We start from the raw sequence: 20,702 nt of genomic DNA on the forward strand, positions 1-20,702 counted from the left end.
GTGAGCCACCCTGAACCCACTTGCAGGTAGGTTAAAACAGAAATAAAATAAATATTAACCATATTTATTGCAGTATAACCTTTCCTGAGTCAGACTCAGGAATTCTAATGCTGGAATAAATGAAGGAAAGAGATTGTTTGAAGTATACATGACCTTTAAAATGTAACTGATGTTTTCATGGGCATTTTTAAAAAGGTAAAGGTAGTCCCCTGTGCAAGCACCAGTCATTTCCGACTCTGGGGTGGTGTCGCATCACGTTTTCATGGCAGACTTTTTAATGGAGTGGTATGCCATTGCCTTCCCCAGTCATCTACATTTCCAACCTCCCCCCACCCCCCTCGCCAGCTGGGTACTCATTTTACTGACCTCAGAAGGATGGAAGGCTAGTCAACCTTGGGTCGGCTACCTGAACCCAGCTTCCGCCGGGATCAAACTCAGGTCCTGAGCAGAGAGTTTGGACTGCAGTACTACAGCTTTACCACTCTGCACCACAAGGCTGCTTTCATGGACATTTACCAGTCTCTAAATACAAGGGTTGCTTTGAGGATAATTTCTACCTCCAATGGAACTGGAGACCAGACTAGAAGTAATTCACTAATAACTACTAAAAAGTACATCAATGACAGTTAAATTTACAATCATACTTACATTAATCAAAGACTGCTGGAAATTGTTATTGTAAAACCTAAAACCAACAGCTCATTAACACACACAAAACTATTTGCAAACTCCCACTGCAGTACCACACACGCAAAGAGAAATCACCTATATCCAGGGCTTTTTTTGCAGCAGGAACTTCTTTGCATAATAATCAACACCCCCATCCCCCTTGATGTAGCCAATTTTCCAAGAGCTTACAGTAGGCCCTGTAAGAAGGGCCCTGTAAGCTTTTGGAGGATTGGCTACATCAGGAGGTTGTAGCCTAATATGCAAAGGACTTTCTACTACAAAAAAAGCCCTGCCTATATCCTTCTTTGCCTTTGTTAATGCCGTCAAATTTTATCCTATTTCTAATAGCGCTGTCTGTCTTTATTTATTCTTTCACGCACATGTGCACAGGCCCACCCCCAGGATGTCTCTTCAATGTTATTATTTTCACGTACGAATTCCAACTCCCAGCATTTAAAAATGTATAATTAACAGGCGACATTATATATAAAGAGCCGAACACTCACCTAGGAGCTCCCCGGTGTTATGCAGAAACTTCCAGCCCACTGCATGAGGCAGTGAAACAAGAGCCCCTCGCGCTAAATTCCTGCCTAGTAGCAGGTTTATCATTCTTCTGCCGCCCCTACAGCTCAGCCACAAGGAGGCTGCCATCTTTCTCCCACTCCGAACTCTAGGGCTGTCTTTGTCCCTGCCTGAAAAATAAGTAGATGTACTCCCCCTGCGGTAGGCTGTCTCTTTACTGCCTGAACCAAAATACGCAAAGTTACATTTCCCACGAGAGATCGAGATTAATGGCAAATATCAGCCCTATATACTAAAAAGCCATTCTCTATTAGAGATTCTGTATGAAAAAGCGGAAAGAAACAGCTGAGAAATCTGGCTTTCTAAAATAAGTTTGCTACATTTTTTAAAAGCAACAAGGGATTTGTACCTATAAGAACTGCTCAACAGGCTTTAAAAAGTCGTTAGCCCATCTCAGTGCTACTGCCCTGCAAGAGAAAGCTGTACCTGCCTGTCGATTATGCAGGGTTCATTAAAAATGTGACAACACATCTGACTTCAGATTCACGTTTCAAATTATTAGTTACCATAAAAAGAAGCTCCTTTAGTTTGAGACACAAGCAAATGCAGTGTGTTTATTTAGGATAAATTCCAGAGGGATAGCCATATCCGTTTGATGTAGCCCAAACAATCACTAGCCATAGGTAGCAATCCTAACAAGGCCTACTTGGAAGTAAATCTCAGATTATTCAATGGAGTTTACTCACTTCATTTATACCCCTTTTCTTACCACTAGGGACCTAAAGTGTTTGACAACTTTCTTAATTGTATCCAAACAACAGTTCTGTGAAGTAATGTGTGTGACTGGCACAAGGCCGCCCAGCAAGCTACCATCATTACGTGGCAGAGTGGAAATTTGAACCTGGGTCTCTTAGATCCTAGTCCCTTCCAACTCTTGAGATTAAGTCCACTCTCCAAACCATGCATTTCCTCCAGGGACTGACCTCCGTTGTCTGGAATTGTAATTCCAGAAGGTCTCCAGGTCTCAACTGGAGGCTGGCAATCACACTGATCGCTGTTCTCCCCATTGTTTTAAAGATAATGTTCAGTATGATTATCCATCATTTAGAAGAAGGACCTCTAGTCACAATAACAGATGGTAAAATCAAAGATTTCAGGTTTTCACGGCTGGTAACATCATTAGGGTTTGTAGAATCTTTCGGGCTCAAGTGCCGTGTTCTACTGGAGAAAGTTTTCCTTCCAGACGTTTCGTTCTCAGCTGTGGAGAACATCCTCAGTGGCGTTGCAGCCGGAGCAGGCGCTCTGACCTTCTTGGCAGCTGAGAACGAAACGTCTGGAAGGAAAACTTTCTCCAGTAGAACACGGCATTTGAGCCCGAAAGATTCTACAAACCCTAAAGATGGTAAAATAATTGCCTTTTCATTGATTATAAGCCTTTTCATTTTAGATTTAGGCATTTCTACTAGCATAGCAACAAAGCTGAAGAATATGTATTTCTCTTTACCCTGAGTGCAAAGTAATTTGCCAAACAGCTCCTATCCCATATATTAATTAAAGTGTTTGCTTCAGTACCTGCCAGAAGGTGTAAAAAGTTGTTTCAGATTTTGAAATTCCGTAGGCTCTGAAACAGAAACCAAAAATAGGGACTATTCCTTGGGTGGAGGGCAGCAATGACAGAATATGGGATATTGAGAAATGATTTCAATTTTTTTCTAATAAATTATAAATTACCAAGTTTTACTCACATCTTAATGGTGATCTAGTTCTCTTGTAAGTAAATGGTCAAAATGAAGTGAAATCAGAACTTAACATGTTATCAACAAATCACACTTTTGTGCGGAGCAGTTCCAGGGTTCTGCCTGGACAATTATTTGCTAAATGCGCAGTTGTTTTCTCTGGAAAGGAAACTGCCAGCCATTATAAACCTCTATTTCACAACCTTTATGACAGTCCCATCCCCCTAGACACAGAAACAATTTTTTTTCATCCATTTAATTTTCAGACATTAATCACCCACTTCTCAGCACAGTATGAAACCCCAAAAACAGATAGAAGGCAAATGTATTATTTATTCAAGTGTCTATGTAACACGATTTTTGAAAATTCAGCCTTTTGTGTTGTCAGAAATGTGAAGTGAAACTTTTCCAACATGGAACAGGAAGGGTCATGGCTCAATGGCAGAGCTTGTGCTTGGCATGCATAAGGTCCCAGGTTCAATCCCTGGCATCTCCAGTTAAAGACAAGGCAGTAGGTGATGTGAAAGACCTCTGCCTGAGCCTCTGGATAAGTGCTGCCAGTCTGAGCAGACAATACTGAACTTGATTGACAAAGGGTCCGATTTAGTATAAGCAGGGTTTGTTTTGTAGAAAAATAGGTGGTGGAGCTCATCAGGAATTGTTATGCAGCTGCACCTACTATTCAATGGACAAGGTTATTTATTCTCACTGAAATAAACTCACTGAAAATGTCAAGACAGTGTGCAATTGCAATACAAAAGGCCAACGCCTTGCTGGGAATTATTAGGAAGGGAATTGAAAACAAATCAGCCAGTATCATAATGCCCCTGTATAAATCAATGGTGCGGTCTCATTTGGAGTACTGGGTGCAATTCTGGTCACCGCACCTCAAAAAGGATATTATAGCATTGGAAAAAGTCCAGAAAAGGGCAACTAGAATGATTAAAGTTTTGGAACACTTTCCCTATGAAGAAAGGTTAAAACACTTGGGTCTCTTTAGCTTGGAGAAACGTCGACTGCGGGGTGACATGATAGAGGTTTACAAGATTATGCATGGGATGGAGAAAGTAGAGGAAGAAGTCCTTTTCTCCCTTTCTCACAATACAAGAACTCGTGGGCATTCAATGAAATTGCTGAGCAGTCAGGTTAAAACAGATAAAAGGAAGTACTTCTTCACCCAAAGGGTGATTAACATGTGGAATTCACAGCCACAGGCGGCGGTGGTGGTGGCTACAAGCATAGTCAGCTTCAAGAGGGGATTGGATAAAAATATGGAGCAGAGGTCCATCAATGGCTATTAGCCACAGTGTGTGTGCGTGTATATATATATATATATATATATATATATATGCCACTGTGTGATACAGAGTGTTGGACTGGATGGGCCATTGGCCTGATCCAACATGGCTTCTCTTATGTTCTTAAGGTGGGGAAGAGGAGGAGGAACCGTTAGAAAGGTTCAGGAGCTGTGTTCCTAAGAGCTCCTGCTGAATCTGAGGCCTGAGTATAAGGCAGCTTCATGTGTGTTCATGTGTGGGAAAAACTGAAAATTTTCACAGAGCAGCCATATTCACTTCCATCAGCCAAAATGTGGAACTTTAAAGCCTAATTTATTTTGTATACATTTTTTGTGATGCGGTATGTACCACAATAAGAGTTTCAGGATGCTAAAGGGCTGTTTCTTTAGCAATGGGAAAAGGCATATCTGTTAAATTTCCACAAACCCTACTACTGTTAAAGTTCCTGCCCAACTATCGCAACTAATTTTCCTTGCTACCTGGAAGAAAGGTAGAGATGATTGTAATCCTGTTTTTGAATAAAGTGGTTCCCAAAATCACTCAGCTTTCGCTAGACGTATTTGTGTTCCACTGTGAGATATTTCCAGTAGAGATGTTCGATTTATTGCAAGTCTGTTTTTACAGATGGGTGGCCATGTTGGTCTGAAATAACAGAACGTTTGGGCCCACTGGCACCTTTAAGACTAACAAAGTTTAATTCTGGGTAGACAGATCCAGATGGGCAGCCGTGTTGGTCTGAAGCAGTAGAACAAAGCAGGAGTCAAAGTTCACCTTTAAAACCAACAAAGCTTACATTCTGAATAAAACTTTGTTCTTAAAGGTGCAACTTGACTCCTGCTTTAATTCTGGGTATATGCTTCTGTGTGCATGCACACTTATGAATTAAACTTTGTTGGTTTTAAAGGTGCCACCCGACCCAACCTTTCTTCTAGTCTCTTCAACAAAGTAAGACTCCAGTGCTACTTAGAGACTACAAAAAAGTATATACTTTCTTGAATTTGATTTCACTTAATCAGATGATGCTTATGTTGAATTTTATTTATTTTTAACTCTTTAAGGTGCTCCTGGACTTCTATTCCACAAGATGCTCCCTCTGAGATTTACCTACTTCAAATGGTTGTTGGCCAATTTGTTATTGTCTGAGTAACTGCCATCCAGGAGCCCGCGATGAGTAGTAGTAGTAGTACCTCAACCTTTTACAAGTCTGTCTGAGTACACCAAACAAAACCCATTTCCGTGCCAGTCCCAAGCTGTTCCGTACGCCCATTAACATGTCAGGGGGTCCTTCTTATTAACCCCTACACTGAAGTCCAACCCTCTGACTCCCTCTCCAGGAGCAAAGACCACTTCGCTTCGGTTTCCCAGGTCAGCGGCTCAGGCTCCTCCCACCGCCAGGAGCTGGGAAGGGCCAGGGGTCTTTCTTCTGTTCGGCTTCAGCGTTGACGCGAGCAGGAACCAAGAAGTGCGATGAGTTTTCGCCTGCTTTAACGTTATGGCTGGGCAGCGGCAACAGCGAGATGAGTGTGCCTGCCACTGTGGGGACAGCTGGGATGGCGCTGAGGTAATGGCGGAGAACCGTCCCCCAGTCTCCGCTGAGGAAACAGGAAAAAAAAATGCTCTTGTGTGAAACTTTGAGCGCCTCTTTTGCTTTCATCTCATGTGGAGGCAGGACGTGAATTTGGTGTGTCCGTGCTTTATGTTTAAACCTAGCCCTTGGTTATGGAAAGGGCTTAAGCTCGCTGCCAGTTTTCTAGGCAAGCAGAGCATTTGACATCTCCATGGCCAGCAGAAGTTCGGCAGGCAACTGAAAATCACGTGCCAGTCGAATTTCTGAAGCAGACTCAAGACAAGGCATAACCAGAGGGTTTCTTACCCTGGAATAAAGAATGCAAGCTAAGAATTTTCTCCCACTATATCTTTGATGTTTCATTCAAACTGAGAAGGTTTTTGTCAGGAGCATGGACTTTTTTGCTAATCTTGGGATCCTGGCAAAAGCCCAGCCCCCTTGCCCAATAGAACCACACTCCCTATGTCTCAGATTCTAATTCTTGCTTAGCCAGTTATGAAACTTACTGGGTGGCCTTAGGGATAATTTTGAAACTTAGTGGGTGGTCTTGGGTGTTGTTTCCTTAGCTTATCTACTTTATAGGGTTCTGAAGCAACAAGCTACTTGATTTTGGTATAAATGTAAGTTCCTCATTCCCATTTGTCTTTTAATATGTAACAAATTGTATTTTAAAATAGGAACATAGTGATTTGTTTTTACACACTTTTTACTACTTGACCAAAACACGTTTGTCCATAGCAGTTTATAAAAGAAAACAAACTGCAGCTAGTTAAAATGATGACAGCAACATAAGCCAGACAGAGTAAGTCTCTGGGTTTTATTTAATTAATCATTATTTGGATGTCCTTATGTAAAAGATGAACACAATCCCCCAGAATTTTTTCGGGGGAGGGGGAGAAGTCACTGATTTACAGTCAATTAATATGTGTGTTAAAAAGAACTCCATGGCACAGAGCGGTAAGCTGCATTACTGAGTTCAAGTAGCTGGCTCAAGGTTAACTCAGCCTTCAGCGTAAAGTGTAGATGACCGGGGAAGGCAATGGCAAACCACCTTGTAAAAAGTCTGCCAAGAAAATGTCATGGTAATGACTCGGTGCTTCCACTTGGGACTGCCTTTACTTTTTAAAAATACGTGTGTTGTAAAGGGCCATCATGTTGTAGCTGATTTATTGCAACCTCTTTGGGCAGGGGTGTCAAACATACAGCCCGTGGATCGGATCAGGCCCACAGAGGGCTCCAATCAGGTCCTCCAGCAACTGGCTGTCATCTGCTTCATTTTCCCTTGCCTGCTTTTTTCAGTTGCCATTTTGTGTTTCTCCCTGGGCAGGCCAGAGCAGCAAAGCAGCCTTTCCCTCTCCCCCCTCCCTATTCCCAAAGGGAGGAGGAGGGAGGAGCAGCCTCAGCCAATGAGGGAGCTTGGCTCTATAGCTCTGCTGGGTGATTAAGTTTGCCAGGCTCAATTAATCACCCTGCAGAGCTACTGAGACAAGCCTCTCTTCCTTCTAATGAATGGCTGAGGCTCCTCTCCCTCCTCATGCTCCAGGAAAGGAAAGAAAGAGCCAGAGCTTCTTTTGCCAGTCCCCACCATCAGAAGAGCTACAAAGAGTGCTTTTAAGACTATCAACGTTTTAGTGAAGGTATGAACTTTTTGCCTTGCTACAGAGAGAAAGTTTTGTTGGGCTTGTTATAGGGTTGCCAAGTCCTATTCAAGCAATATATGGGGACTTTGGGGGTGGAGCCAGGAACAAGGGTGTGCAAACATAATTGAACTCCAAGGGAGTTTTGGCCATCACATTTAAAGGGACAGCACACCTTTTTAAATGTCTTCCTTCCATAGGAAATAATGAAGGATAGGGGCACCTTCTTTTGGGGCTCATAGAATTGGACCCCCTGGTCCAATCCTTTTGAAACTTGGGAGGTACTTTGGGGAGAGGCACTAGATACTATACTGAAAATTTGGTGCCTCTACCTCAAAAAACAGCTACCCCAGAGCCCCCGAAACCTCCAGATCAATTCCCCATTATACCCTATGAGAATCGATCTCCACATAGGGAATAATGAAGTGCTCAGCAGACATTTCCCTCCTTCCCCCCCCCCCCCCACCGTTTCTGGCGACTCTGAAGCGAGGGATTGGCCTCTCTACTCACGAGTTGCTGCCAACTTCTTCAAAGTAACACAGACACACCATCCCAAGAGGAAGCCTTTCAATCGGAGACTGAAGCCTCCGGAGGTGGAAAGGCACATGGTCCTCTGGGGGCGGGGCTTCCCCCTGCTGGCCAGCTGACTGGGGGCGGGAAGGAGCCTGGGAAAGTATAAGAACCCCCGCTGGGACCTGGGGATTGGCAAACCTAGCTTGTTATGGGTGTTATTAGGTTCCCCTCCTCTTTTTCACTGTACTCATGCCATCCAGTCTTTCTCAGTAGGAAAGCATTTGAACTATTTAGAAAAGAAATATCAAAATTAGGCTGAGAGTGTGTTCCACCCCAGGTTTACCCAGCAAATTTTCCTTAATTTTCCTTTCACATTTTCCTTTGATTGGGGGTCTTGAATTTAGACTTCTCAGATAGTAGGCTGACACTGACCACTGTACATGGCTGTCTCTCTGTTCTTGTAGTAGCTTTTTTTTGGGGGGGGGGGAGTTGTATTTTTTTTTATTGTAGTCATTTTTCTGGGGAAAATTACAGTTTTGTAGACCAGCACATAGCCCTCAGTCTGTGCCATGGTGCCTTCACATGTTCTTGACTAGTGCATGAAGCAACTTCTGCACAAAAGCTCACAGTGTCCAGCTGCTTCATGTTCCTCTGGGTCTTAGCCTCAAAGCATTGACCATGAGATATCTGTAATAAATGTCAATGAATCAAAAGTAGGGTTGCAACTTACAGATGTGTATACCTGAATGCATATTCAAGACTGGTTCAGTACAAACATTTTCTGCAGTTTTTGATGCAATAATCCATAGCAAGAGGTGGCATTTATCAGAGACTGTGAAACAAAATATTGCAAGCATGCTAATATTTTAAGCATGTTTTATTTTGTTAAAAAAAATCTTTAATGGTGTGTCTGCCCTATATAAAGTTTATATGTCTACTACCTGGCATTACATTTTGTGACACACGTGGCCCGGCCCGACAAGGTCTCATTTATGTCAACTCCGGCCCTCATAACAAATGAGTTCGACACCACTGCTTTAGGGTTTTCAAGGCAAGAGACTAAAAGTGGTGGTTTGCTATTGCTTTCTTCTGCATAGCAACCCTGGAATTCCTGGATGGTTTCATTTAAATACTAACCAGGACTGACGCTGCTTAGCTTCAAAGATCTGATGAGATCAGGATAGCCTGGGCCATCCAGGTCAGGATTCCAATTAATATACACTGATAGTAATAGCAGACTTAACAAAACTATTGCATATTTTAGTCAATCTGAAGCTGCAGTGCGGACACCATTGGATTCAAGACTAAAGCCTGGTCAACCATATACTGTTAGCTAATAAGTTACAGTTTTTTGCTTTGTTACTCTGCAACACTTTATAGGTGAATAGCACTTTTTATAGACTGTAGTGCATTTGCTTTTGCACTGCATAGATAACACTGGGTGTTTTCGCACTTACCTTTTACTGGCGCGAGTACCCTCCTCACGCCGGCGGATCTGCAGTGATTTCGCACTAGAAGCGCCGGCGCAGCCCATTGCGCCGGCTACTTCCGTCGCTAAGCCAGCGCAAACGGAAACCGCCAAGAAGCAGGAAAACGTTTGTGCTGGCTTAGCGACGGAAGTAGCCGGCGCAATGGGCTGCGCCGGCGCTTCTAGTGCGAAATCACTGCAGATCCGCCGGCGTGAGGAGGGTCGTCGCGCCAGTAAAACGTAAGTGCGAAAACACCCACTGTGTTTAGGCCAGTCCTGGACAGCTTGTGACCTGTCAATCTGAACACAGCCAAAAAGCCATTGTGTCATTATATAATGGAATGAGAAAATATCCATTAAATTATTTCATTCATGTTAGCTGTGAACTGTTTTTGTTGGATAGGTTGTATGCTTGGTGTACTTAATGGGTTTGTTGGTTATATTACAGTGAACAGTGGTATTTACAGTTCTCACTAGTGATGTTAAGAAGCCAGAAAGACTCTGGGTCCATACACCAGAGTCAGGGATGGACATTCTTTGTGACTCCCTTTCACAGCTGGCAAAGCCACAGAATCCAAAATGCGACCGAAATGTTATGTCCCATCTTGAACACACCACTACATATATGGCAATGTTGTAAGCTCTTATGAAGCGTGAGGCCTCCCTGGAGTATCTCTCCTACTTCCCATGTTTCCTGTAAATAATGTGAAAGGACAGGCGGAAGAGTTCCCATCTAAGTTATGAAATGTTATTACATGCCTGTCAATGTCATCAGGAGCATGGTGGGGCCCACATCCCATCCTTTAATTCATTAAAAGAATAAATTAAGACTTCAGGGTTCTTAATTAGTTGGATTCTGAAGGATTAATTGCAATCCATATATGGGGAGTTTGTCCATCATTCCTTGTCATCCAGCCACATCCTTTTGGTCAGGACAGGCTTCTCATGTAAATGTTATTTTGCGGGGGTAAATGATTAAAGTTATCAGCACAGCTGCTTTAGCTATTGTTACTTCAGTGGTTTATCAATGCTACTAATAATGGGATAGAAAGAAGAAACATCAACCCCATTTCTATTTTGAAAATTACAGAAGCTTTGATTACTGTGGTTTGTAAGTCCTACCCTATAATTAAACTGCACTTCATTTGCTCCAAAAATAAAATTCAGAATTATGTGAATTATTTTTATTCATTTTGTACAAAACTAACTAAAGGTTCTGTTGTTGCTATTTTTAGCCAAGTGATGTGAACTTTAGACTTTCTTCATCAAATTATTTTAAATGGAAATGTGTACTACCGTAGTTTGAAAATATAAAAGTGGAGGAGGCAGTTAATATACAAACAAAAGTGATTTGCCATCTTTTAACTTTTTCCTTTGTTATTTCAAGTACTGTTTCAAATATTAAACAGTTTTACAGAGTTTTTTTCATGGTCGAACTTTGCATCTTTTGAAGCAGTCATTTTTAGGCATTAGTGATCTAAAAAAAGGCTTCAGCATCTACACTGAAGGAGAGCCAGTTTGGTGTAGTGGTTAAGTGTGTGGACTCTTATCTGGGAAAACAGGGTTTGATTCCCCACTCCTCCGCTTGCACCTGCTAGCATGGCCTTGGGTCAGCCATAGCTCTGGCAAAGGTTGTCCTTGAAAGGGCAGCTGCTGTGAGAGCCCTCTCCAGCCCCACCCACCTCACAGGGTGTCTGTTGTGGGGGAGGAAGGTAAAGGAGATTGTGAGCCGCTCTGAGACTCTTCGGAGTGGAGGGCGGGATATAAATCCAATATCATCTTCTTCTACACGTGCAGTGTACACTGTAGAAGCGAAACACAAGATTTTTTTTTCACATGCTATCAAATTAAGTCTTCTCAGATATAATGTAACATCATTGAGTAGGCATTGGTACAGTTACTTTGTAACCACTACATAGGATAGTATGTGGCTCATAGGTTTTAGCTGAGCATTCTTCCAAACAAGTCAGTTGAAATGTTAATCTGTGTGTGGAAACTGCTGAATGTGCTTCCATGTGGTGGTGTTTCATGTGGCAAACATTTTAACTGGGCTTACTGCTTGAGTCAGCCAACTTTAGAATTTTTTTGTGGCAATGTTATGTCTGTTGTCGAAGGCGTTCACAGCCAGAGTTCATTACTTATTGTAGATTTTCCAAGCTGTATGGCTGTGGTCTTGGTCTTGGCATTGTGAGACCTTTCACCAGCATCCTCAGAGGTGTAATCCAGAAAACTGGAGTTCTCTCTGGGTCAAAGTGAGAAGATGGTAGGCAGGTAATTCATATCTACTCAGGAAGGTGGGGTAGTCTGAGTCATTATCTTGTAGGAGCTTCCCAGGCTGTGCTGTGCTTATTGAGGAGCTTTCCTGAGGAGGTTCTTTTGTATATGAATTGGCTATTGAAATTCTAGTCTTATCTGTAGTGCTGTTGTAAACTGTATGACATTTTGTGTTTTTCAGGACTAGAAACCATGTCCTATTCATTTTTAAACTCTCTTCCTTCCTGTTGAAATTGTCAAAACAGGACACAGTCTTCTTATTCTAAGATACTGTTAATGCTGGACAACACATCCAGTTACCATGTTAGATTATGCAGGGAAGCCATTGAAATCCATAAACATAAACATAGCCATTGGGGACAGGACTTAAACCAGGCACTCACTAGACTCCAGGGTTCTGTTATTGAAGGTAGGATTAGTAGACACAGAACAAAAACTATTGAAGAATCAGCATGGATTCTGTAAGGGAAGATCTTGTCTCACTAACACTTTAGAATTCTTTGAGGGGGTGAACAAACATGTGGACAAGGGTAATCCAGTAGATGCTGTTTACCTAGATTTCCAGAAAGCATTTGATAAAGTTCCTCATCAGAGGCTCCTAAGTAAACTCAGCAGTCATGGGATAACAGGATAAGTCCTCTTAATTAATTAACAGAAAGTGAGTATAAATGGACAGTTTACACAATGGAACGAGGTAAACAATAGGGTACCGCAGGGATCTTCCTTCCCAAAACCAACAGCAGGAAGATCTTCCTTCCCAAAACGAACATTAGGAGGATCCTCCTTCCCCAAACCAACAGCTGTTCAAGAGGGGTCTGATTTGATACACTCAGGCCCAGCTTTTAGAGGCAACCCCCCCCCTCCGGCAATCTTAAGTGGACAATGCAGGCTTAGAAATGGTTGCCTGAATTGGAGCCAAGAATAAATTTTTCCCTGCAGCCCCAAATTAGCCCTGGTGGAAGCAGGAGTTGGTTTTTGTTTTTTTTTTGCCTTCTCTGGCACTGTCTTTCTTGTAAACTTAGGACTTATCTACATGTCACACTCTTTCCAGGTTCACCCCCTGGACTGGAAACAGTGTCCCATGTAGTCTGACCCGGATAAGGACATGTGGGTGTTTTAGGGCTGCCTCTTAAAATTTATTCAGCAAAGTTGATTTAATAATATATATATTTCTCTTGTGTCTTTCTTTCATGTCTGAAGGGTGGGGACTTGGCTGCAATCCTAAATAGGAATGAGTGGATTCCAGCAGCTCCATTTCATTTTAGGCTCAATCCCTCCCCAGTCTTAGGGATTCAATCCCAAAATCTTCCAGTGAAAGTCATTGACTTGAACAGAACCCAAGGAATGGAGAGAAAAATAGTCCATTTCTCCCCCATGTCTGTGGATGCTGGGGGAAATAGAATCCTTGACTTCAGTTGACTTAAAAGCATTCCAAGTATCTGTGACATCGCACAGATATTCATTTTGTTATTAGTCAAAATAAACTCCCAACCACAGTTAGCTGTGCTTTATCAGATACTATCACTGGGTTATAGGAGAAGGGTGGTATGTCACAGGAATTTTCCAGAAGCCTTTGCTGAAATTCCCACAGATTTTAATAAAAGCCAAACCCAAACTGAGGACAGTTCTTCAAACAGAAGAACAGCTGTCTGCTTTTCTTTCCCTTCAGGAGTCTCAAAGTGGCTTACAATCACCCTACCTTCCTCCGTAGAACAGCCACCTTGTGAGGCAGGTGGGGCTGAGAGAGTTCTGAGAGAATGAGGACTGGCCCAAGGTCACCCAGTAGGCTTCCTGTGAAGGAGGAGTGGGGAATCAAACCTGGTTCTCCAGATTAGAATCCACAGCTCTAAACCGCTACACCACAGCCTCTCTTTCTATCTTTCTACTCATTGAGATAGACCCCCAAAATTACTGTTATTAATTACACTTAATTAATCACACCATCCCAGCTTGGACTAGGCTCTGGGTGATTTCAATATAGTTAAAATATATAAAATTAATAATAACACACAAGTTTGCAAAATTATAAAAACTCAGTGTAGTACCCTGCCTGCAGTTAACCTCCAACTCTCCCCCCCAGCTTCCCAGCAGGAGGCTGGACTGGAGTCCTGACAGGAGTAGCACACTTACTTTGATATGCTGCCACCAGACTGGTTTTAAAATAGAGGAAGCAGGAAGGGGAGGGACGGTGGCTCAGTGGTAGAGCATCTGCTTGGGAAGCAGAGGGTCCCAGGTTCAATCCCTGGCATCTCCAAAAAAGGGTCCAGACAAATAGGTGTGAAAAACCTCAGCTTGAGACCCTGGAGAGCCTCTGCCAGTCTGAGTAGACAATACTGACTTTGATGGACCAAGGGTCTGATTCCGTATAAGGCAGCTTCATATGTCCATCAGTCCACTCTGCTTCCTCTAGGATAGTACACAAATTCCAGGCTCTTTAGCCCAGGTCTTAAGTCTCAGAAGTAGACTCTTTAAAGCCCTGACCAATAGACAAATTCCAAGAGGTCTTTAACAAAGATTTATTAAGGTGCAAGATCTTACCAACACTCTGACAAGAAAATTTAAAAAAACATCTTTTTTTTAAACTAAATTACTTTGGTGGTTCAACACCAGTCATCAGTACAATTTCTTAAAATAAAGTTCAGGAGGTAGGTCATCTTACATTAGTCCAGTGACGTAACGGCATTCCTGTCCATCCAGCATAAATCCAGGGTTTCCAAACAAAATAACAGCAGTTTCTGGCATACAGCCAAAAGTCCAAAAAATAAGCCTTAGCCTAAGCATAATGGGAAGAAAAACTTCCCTTTTTTAACTATTATGGGAACCATAGGCAATAATTAGATTCACCTGATTCCCCCAGCTAATCACAAGTTTGACATATGCAAATTAAACTTGGATAGGTGGAAACAATCTGGTTTGACAGAGCCCCCCATGCTCGGCCACTGTATGGAACCCCAGCCAGCCCTGCTAACAAGAATCACTAAGGAGAATCTAAACAATCTGCTAACAGCCTACAGGTGGCCTTGTCAGCCTCAGCAATTCAAGTTGAGGGCTAGGCTTCTGCAAGGACTAACCCCAGGGTCTAAAAGATACATACTGAAAAGTCAGAATAAATGACCCCAATAACTACACTCAGTGCCATATAGGTTCTCTTTAAATTTATTTATTTATTAGGCATATATCCTGCCCTCGTCACCGAAGCAGACTCAGGGTGGCTTACATACCATTAAAACATTAAGATAATACATGTACTATTAAAAACAATCTTAAAATGATAGTATATTTAATTATGGTGGATAGCTGCATATCCATTCCATATCTAATTTCATCTTCAACTGTTGCATCCAGATGTTCCATAAAAATCATAGGATCACGCCTTTGCTTCAGGGTGGTTCAGATCATTTCATTCAGTGTTGCAGTCTCCGATCTTAGCTATCAAAGGCTTGGCGGAATATTACAGTCTTGCAGGACCTGCAGAATTGAGAAAGATCCCGCAGGACCCTAACCTCCTCACGAAGCTCATTCCATCAGCATGGAGCTGCAACAAAGAAGACCCTGGCTCTGGTCATCTTCAGCCTGGCCTCCTTAAGGCTGGGGATTGAAAGCAGGTTTTGAAATCCTGACCGTAGTACTCTCTGGGGAACGTGTGGGAAAGGCGGTCCCAAAGGTATGCAGGTCCCTGGCCATATAGGGCTTTAAAGGTAAGAACCAGCACCTTGAAACAAATCTGGTATGCAATGGGTAACCAGTGCAGCACTTTCAGCAAAGGCTGAATGTGCTTCCGCAAAGGAAGCCCCAGTAGCAGCCTGGCTGTAGCATTCTGCACCAGTTAAACTTCCGGGTTTGAGACAAGGGCAACCCCATGTAGAGAGCAAAATGAATTCTGTAATATCTTTAATTTCCGACCCTGGCAAACACCATGCCTCTCGGTCAGGTGTTAGATCTGGACACATGATGTTCCATACCCCTCAGCAGGGAGTCACCTATGACCAACACTTTCCTTTTCCTTCTTGTTGTCATTTCTTTGTAACTCCCTGTCCACACACACACACCCCGTCTTCCTTGTGTTTGTGATACTTTCGCTGGCAGCATTTCCATCTCTACCTCCACTGCAAGGACCTGGAATCAGTTCCTTATTTCTAATGACACTGAGTGCTTGACGCCTTTGTGGTTCGGCTGTAGCACTCTGAGGAGTCCCATTAAGACAGTCGGCCATAGTCAATTCCATAAAGTCTCATTAAGACAGTCCATAGAGTCCACCTTTCAATGCAGCCGTTTTCAATGCAAATCTACTTGTACAAGGATTAATACCTAAATTAGTGGAAAAACTGTGACAAAACTAGATATGCTGCTAGAAATGCTTTTATTCTTGAAATGTTTTTACTCTGAAATTATTGAAACCTGTTATAACGCCATACTGTTATGTGAATTTTAATACTTTGTAATTGTTTTAACCGTGTTTTATAATTATAACTGATGTAATGTGTGTTTTCTGTTGTGAGCCGCCCTGAGCCTGCTCCGGCGGGGAGGGCGGGATAGAAATAAAAAATTATTATTATTATTATTATAAATTTACCTTGAAATACTGGAGCATATTGGCAACTTTTTGTCAACATATTTCAGTTTTGTTGGCTTAACAGTAATTCTGTAAATCCTCTGTGAATCCCTTTGCAGTGTTTGGTATTATAATGATACTTGAGATAAATAGAAGCTCATTTTGAAAGATATTCTAGTGAAATGAAACTTCCAGTTTATGCAAAAGTGTATAACTTCTTTGCAGCAAATAGCATGTATAAAAGCTAGACTAATACATAATGATATGAAAGGTTTCAAAGGGAGTTTGATTTTGTAGCTAGCTCCAAATTAATAATGATGCACAACATTAACTGGTGTAAACTTGCATAGTTGCATTTTGTTCAATAGAGATGCAGCTATTTATATTAACTCTGAAGCTGCCCCAGAGTATTTACTTGGCATCTGCTAAAATGTGCTAAATAAAGAGTGACAAATTGCAGTTGTTAATGGTAATTTCAGCAAAACTGCATTTGAAAGTTATCTTTTAAGACTGTTACTAATGACAGCTCTATCCTATCAAGCTGAATGAGTTTCAAAAATCTAATTTTATTTTTCTCCAATTTAAATTTAAATATTTAGGAATCATGTAAGTGGTTCTCCTACCTTGGAGAAAATATTCATCTGTTCAGTTATAATTAAATATTTAAAATGAAGGGTCTACTGGTATCTTAAAAGGTTGTATTAAAAAAACTTTTCAGAGTTCTGCATCAAAGTACATCCAATTAATTTTTGTTATAAAAATGAAATACATTAGTATTATGATCTGTTTGGCTATCCATGTAGGTAGAGGTAAGCCCTCTTTCAGGTTCATGTTCTTATCTGAAGCTATTGCGGGAATATGCATGGATTCTGTGATTTGGATTAATCTCTCCAAAGGTTCATAGGATACTGTACAAGAGAAGGAGGAGAAGAAGATGATATTGGATTTATATCCCGCCCTCCACTCCGAAGAGTCTCAGAGCGGCTCACAATCTCCTTTACCTTCCTCCCCCACAACAGACACCCTGTGAGGTGGGTGGGGCTGGAGAGGGCTCTCACAGCAGCTGCCCTTTCAAGGACAACCTCTGCCAGAGCTATGGCTGACCCAAGGCCATGCTAGCAGGTGCAAGTGGAGTTGTGGGGAATCAAACCCGGTTTTCCCAGATAAGAGTCCACACACTTAACCACTACACCAAACAGAAGAAACACTGCTGCAATCAACATGCATTAGTAAATGCCTTTTTTGCAACCCTTTTCTGTGATATATTTGATTCCAAAAGCTAGTATAGAAACTCCCCAGACTGCATGGGGGCTCCTTCAACTTCTGTGCCCAGGAAAGTGAATAGATTTGATGGTAATTCCAATTCCCAGCCATTTGTGATATATAGTGATAACCTGTGCTTATTACTTTACATTTGGGCCAATTTTCACGCTGTCTTACTGTGTGACCAAGAAGGAGGAATACCTCTTCTGAAACAACACTAGCCATTTGCAGTTTTTGAAAGTACTTAAAAGTAAATTATTAATAATATAAATCTGTTGCCTACTTAATTAGGATCATTCATTTAAACCACACAGCTCTAATTTTAAAGGAACCAATGCAAACAATTACTTTTCCCTGTCTTTAGGACAAGCTGCATCCAAGGATTCTCATCCCAGAGCTTTGCCAGCAGTTTTATCACTTAGGATGGGTTACAGGTACTGGTGGAGGGATCAGCATGAAGCACGGGTGAGTGGTTTGTTTGTTTGTTTTGTTTTCCAGATGGATGGTTCAGCAAAGAGATGTGAAAGTGACTAGTTAAAAAAAGCCTTACATTCTCAATAAAACTTTGTTGGTCTTAAACGTCTTACTGGACTCCAACTTGGTTCTTTGTTCTAGTAAAAACATTGTAGACATTGAAGCTGGAAGACAGTTTAAAAGAGAAAGTCACTTAATAGAAGTACTCTAGCTCAGGAATCTGTAATTCACATTTTTTAAATCCCAGGTAAGGGATATGTCATTATTGTATGTCTTAAGCAAGTAACTTTTAAAAAGCTAGATCCAGGTGGGAAGCCATGTTGGTCTGAAGCAATAGAACAGATTTTGAGGTCAGTGGCACCTTTAAGACCAACAAAAGTTTATTCAAGTTATGAGCTTTTGTATGCACATGCACTTTTTTAGATATAGGAAGAAGTCTTCTGGCACACAAAAGGTTATACCAAATAAACTTTTGGTTTTTTAAAAGCTTAGTAGAATATAAATAATTTCCAGCATCTGGTAAGATGACAGATAGATAGATGTTTTAACAGATGTTGGAAATTATTCGCACATATATGCATACATACATACAATTTAATACAGGTGCATTACTTTAAATAGATATAAAAAGTAAATGTTTACCTGTTCTTGAGTTAATAGAGCTGCATCTTGGTATTGGTATTGGATATATTGCTCCTCTTAGTGGTGATCGAAGGGAAACAGACAGTCTGCAGAAGGAACATTCTTGTGCAAGGTTTTTCTAAGTGAAGGCATGTACTGGAAAGAATTTTATTGAATGGGCAAAAAGCCTGTAGTCAATGAGTTGCATATAGGTTTAGAGTTGCCGGGCCCACTGCTTCCTTCCTTCCTGGTGCTGAACTGAGAGGTGAACAGAAGCAGGATTTGCAAAAGCAGTGGAAACATAGTTATCCTAGTTATCCCCGGGCCAAAAGAAGCCCGTTTAAAATCTACCAGGGACCGGGCCTTTTCTGTTATGGCCCCTTCCTGGTGGAACCAGCTGCCGGAAGAGGTGAGGGCCCTGCGGGACCTTGCTCAGTTCCGCAGGGCCTGTAAGACAACCCTCTTCCGGCTGGCCTATAACTAGCTGGCACAAGAAACCAAGTGTGGTTTTACTAGATTTCTGCTGTCCTTAATGTTTTAAATGTTTTAAATGTGTTAATTATTTTAACTGTTTATATTCTTAAATCTTATTTATGTGAGATTCTATGTTGTGAGCCGCCCTGAGCCTCTTGCTGGGAAGGGCGGGATATAAATCATAAAATAAATAAATAAATAAATAAATAGTTTGGAGATCCCCTGCCATTATGAATAGTCAGGCCGGAGACCAGAAGGAGGGGTGAACTGAGATGAATGTATTTGGAGAAAAGCTATAGAAAATTACCAGTTCTGAAAATTGCAGGGCAAGTTGAAGGAGGGAGAAGGGCTGGTTTTGATGTAAAGGTCTAATTGTTGGAACCAGTCCTTGAGGTTGCACTCTCCCTTCTGTCTAATAAGATCATATAGACCAGGGATCCCCAGCATGATGCCTGTGGGCACCGCAGGGCCTGCCAACACATTTCCTGGTGCCTGTCAAGTGTTTTTAGAAAGTGGGTGTTGCCAGGTGGGGTTTTGCCCATCAGGGCATCTGGTTGGCTATTGGAGATCTGATTGGCTCTGCAGATTTGTTGTTTTGGAAGCAGCTGCCACCACAGCACATGTATCTTCACTGCATGACTGAAAGCAAGCTATGAGTATGCAAAAAATATGTTTAAACAAAATGTTTGGGTTTTTTTTTAAAAAAACAACCTGTTAAACACATCTTCTGCCTAAAATGTTGAAGAGTTACTATTAGAGTTTTACATGACTTGACTCCCTGACATTTTGTGGTTGGCTCAATCTCTTGTGGCAGACTTTTTGTGGTTGGCTCTGCCTCCTGCAGCAGCCATTTTGTGATCGTGCCCACCATCCTGGATCAGAATTCAAAAAGGTGCTCACAGGCTCAAAAAGCCAAGGGATCCCTGGTTGCATATCTTGATTTTTCAGTTGGACTTCTTGCTTTGCAGGTTTCTGTCCTCTCTTTTTGTGCATGGGGGTCACTTCATGTTTCATGTTGTATGCTTTAGATCTGCTCTGTACTCTGTATCATGAGAGACAACTGTATGTGGTTATTTTACTAACCAAATTCTGCAAGTTTGTACTAAATTATGCAGCTTGTAAAGATTATACAGGTGTTACTTAGTTCTTTGATCTAATCAGTTATATTTCATTTATTAAAAGCCTGCTTCATTCAGAAGTGGTTACAGATTTTCTGAGACACTGTCCCATGCATAATTAGGTAACTCACTTTAATATTCCATTATCATAGCCATATTTTGCAATCAAGAGAAGGAGACATGGGACTAGTGATATCACTAGCAGAAGGTGGTTGGGTTCATGTCAGAGTTTAAAATACATGTTTTACAATCCACTGTAATCCCCATCATGATCCTGTCTGGGCTGTAATGCCTCTGTAAGGACGGGAGATGTTTACTTATCTGTCTCTCCAGTGATTGCTGTTTTTAAAATATATATATATATATATAAAAGTCATGAGAGGTTGATTAGTTGATACCAGACTGGAAGCGAAACAGTGCATTTCATTCTGTGATTGGTCATCTAGTGAATTACAGAATTAAAGAATCTGTGCTTTCAGCAGCATGCTTCATACTCCCATCAGTAAGAGCCATAAA

The 20,702-nt window shown here is 41.7% G+C and overlaps 2 protein-coding genes across 2 annotated transcripts in view; one reads left to right on the top strand and one right to left on the bottom strand.

Moving 5' to 3' along the window:
- Positions 1-1,514, bottom strand: part of PDHX (pyruvate dehydrogenase complex component X) — a 78,065-nt gene extending 76,551 nt beyond the window's left edge. The window contains exon 1 of the mRNA XM_060261207.1: positions 1,176-1,514. Coding sequence (XP_060117190.1) covers positions 1,176-1,320 — 145 coding nt within the window. The 5' untranslated portion in view covers positions 1,321-1,514. The remainder of the gene's footprint in view (positions 1-1,175) is intronic.
- Positions 1,515-5,541: 4,027 nt separating this feature from the next.
- Positions 5,542-20,702, top strand: part of APIP (APAF1 interacting protein) — a 30,873-nt gene continuing 15,712 nt past the window's right edge. Inside the window, exons 1-2 of the mRNA XM_060261208.1 lie at positions 5,542-5,786; positions 17,864-17,964. Of these exons, the coding sequence (XP_060117191.1) occupies positions 5,718-5,786; positions 17,864-17,964 (170 nt within the window). The 5' untranslated portion in view covers positions 5,542-5,717. The remainder of the gene's footprint in view (positions 5,787-17,863; positions 17,965-20,702) is intronic.

The sequence above is a fragment of the Heteronotia binoei genome, chromosome 21, assembly GCF_032191835.1.
Source record: "Heteronotia binoei isolate CCM8104 ecotype False Entrance Well chromosome 21, APGP_CSIRO_Hbin_v1, whole genome shotgun sequence".
NCBI lineage: Eukaryota > Metazoa > Chordata > Lepidosauria > Squamata > Gekkonidae > Heteronotia > Heteronotia binoei.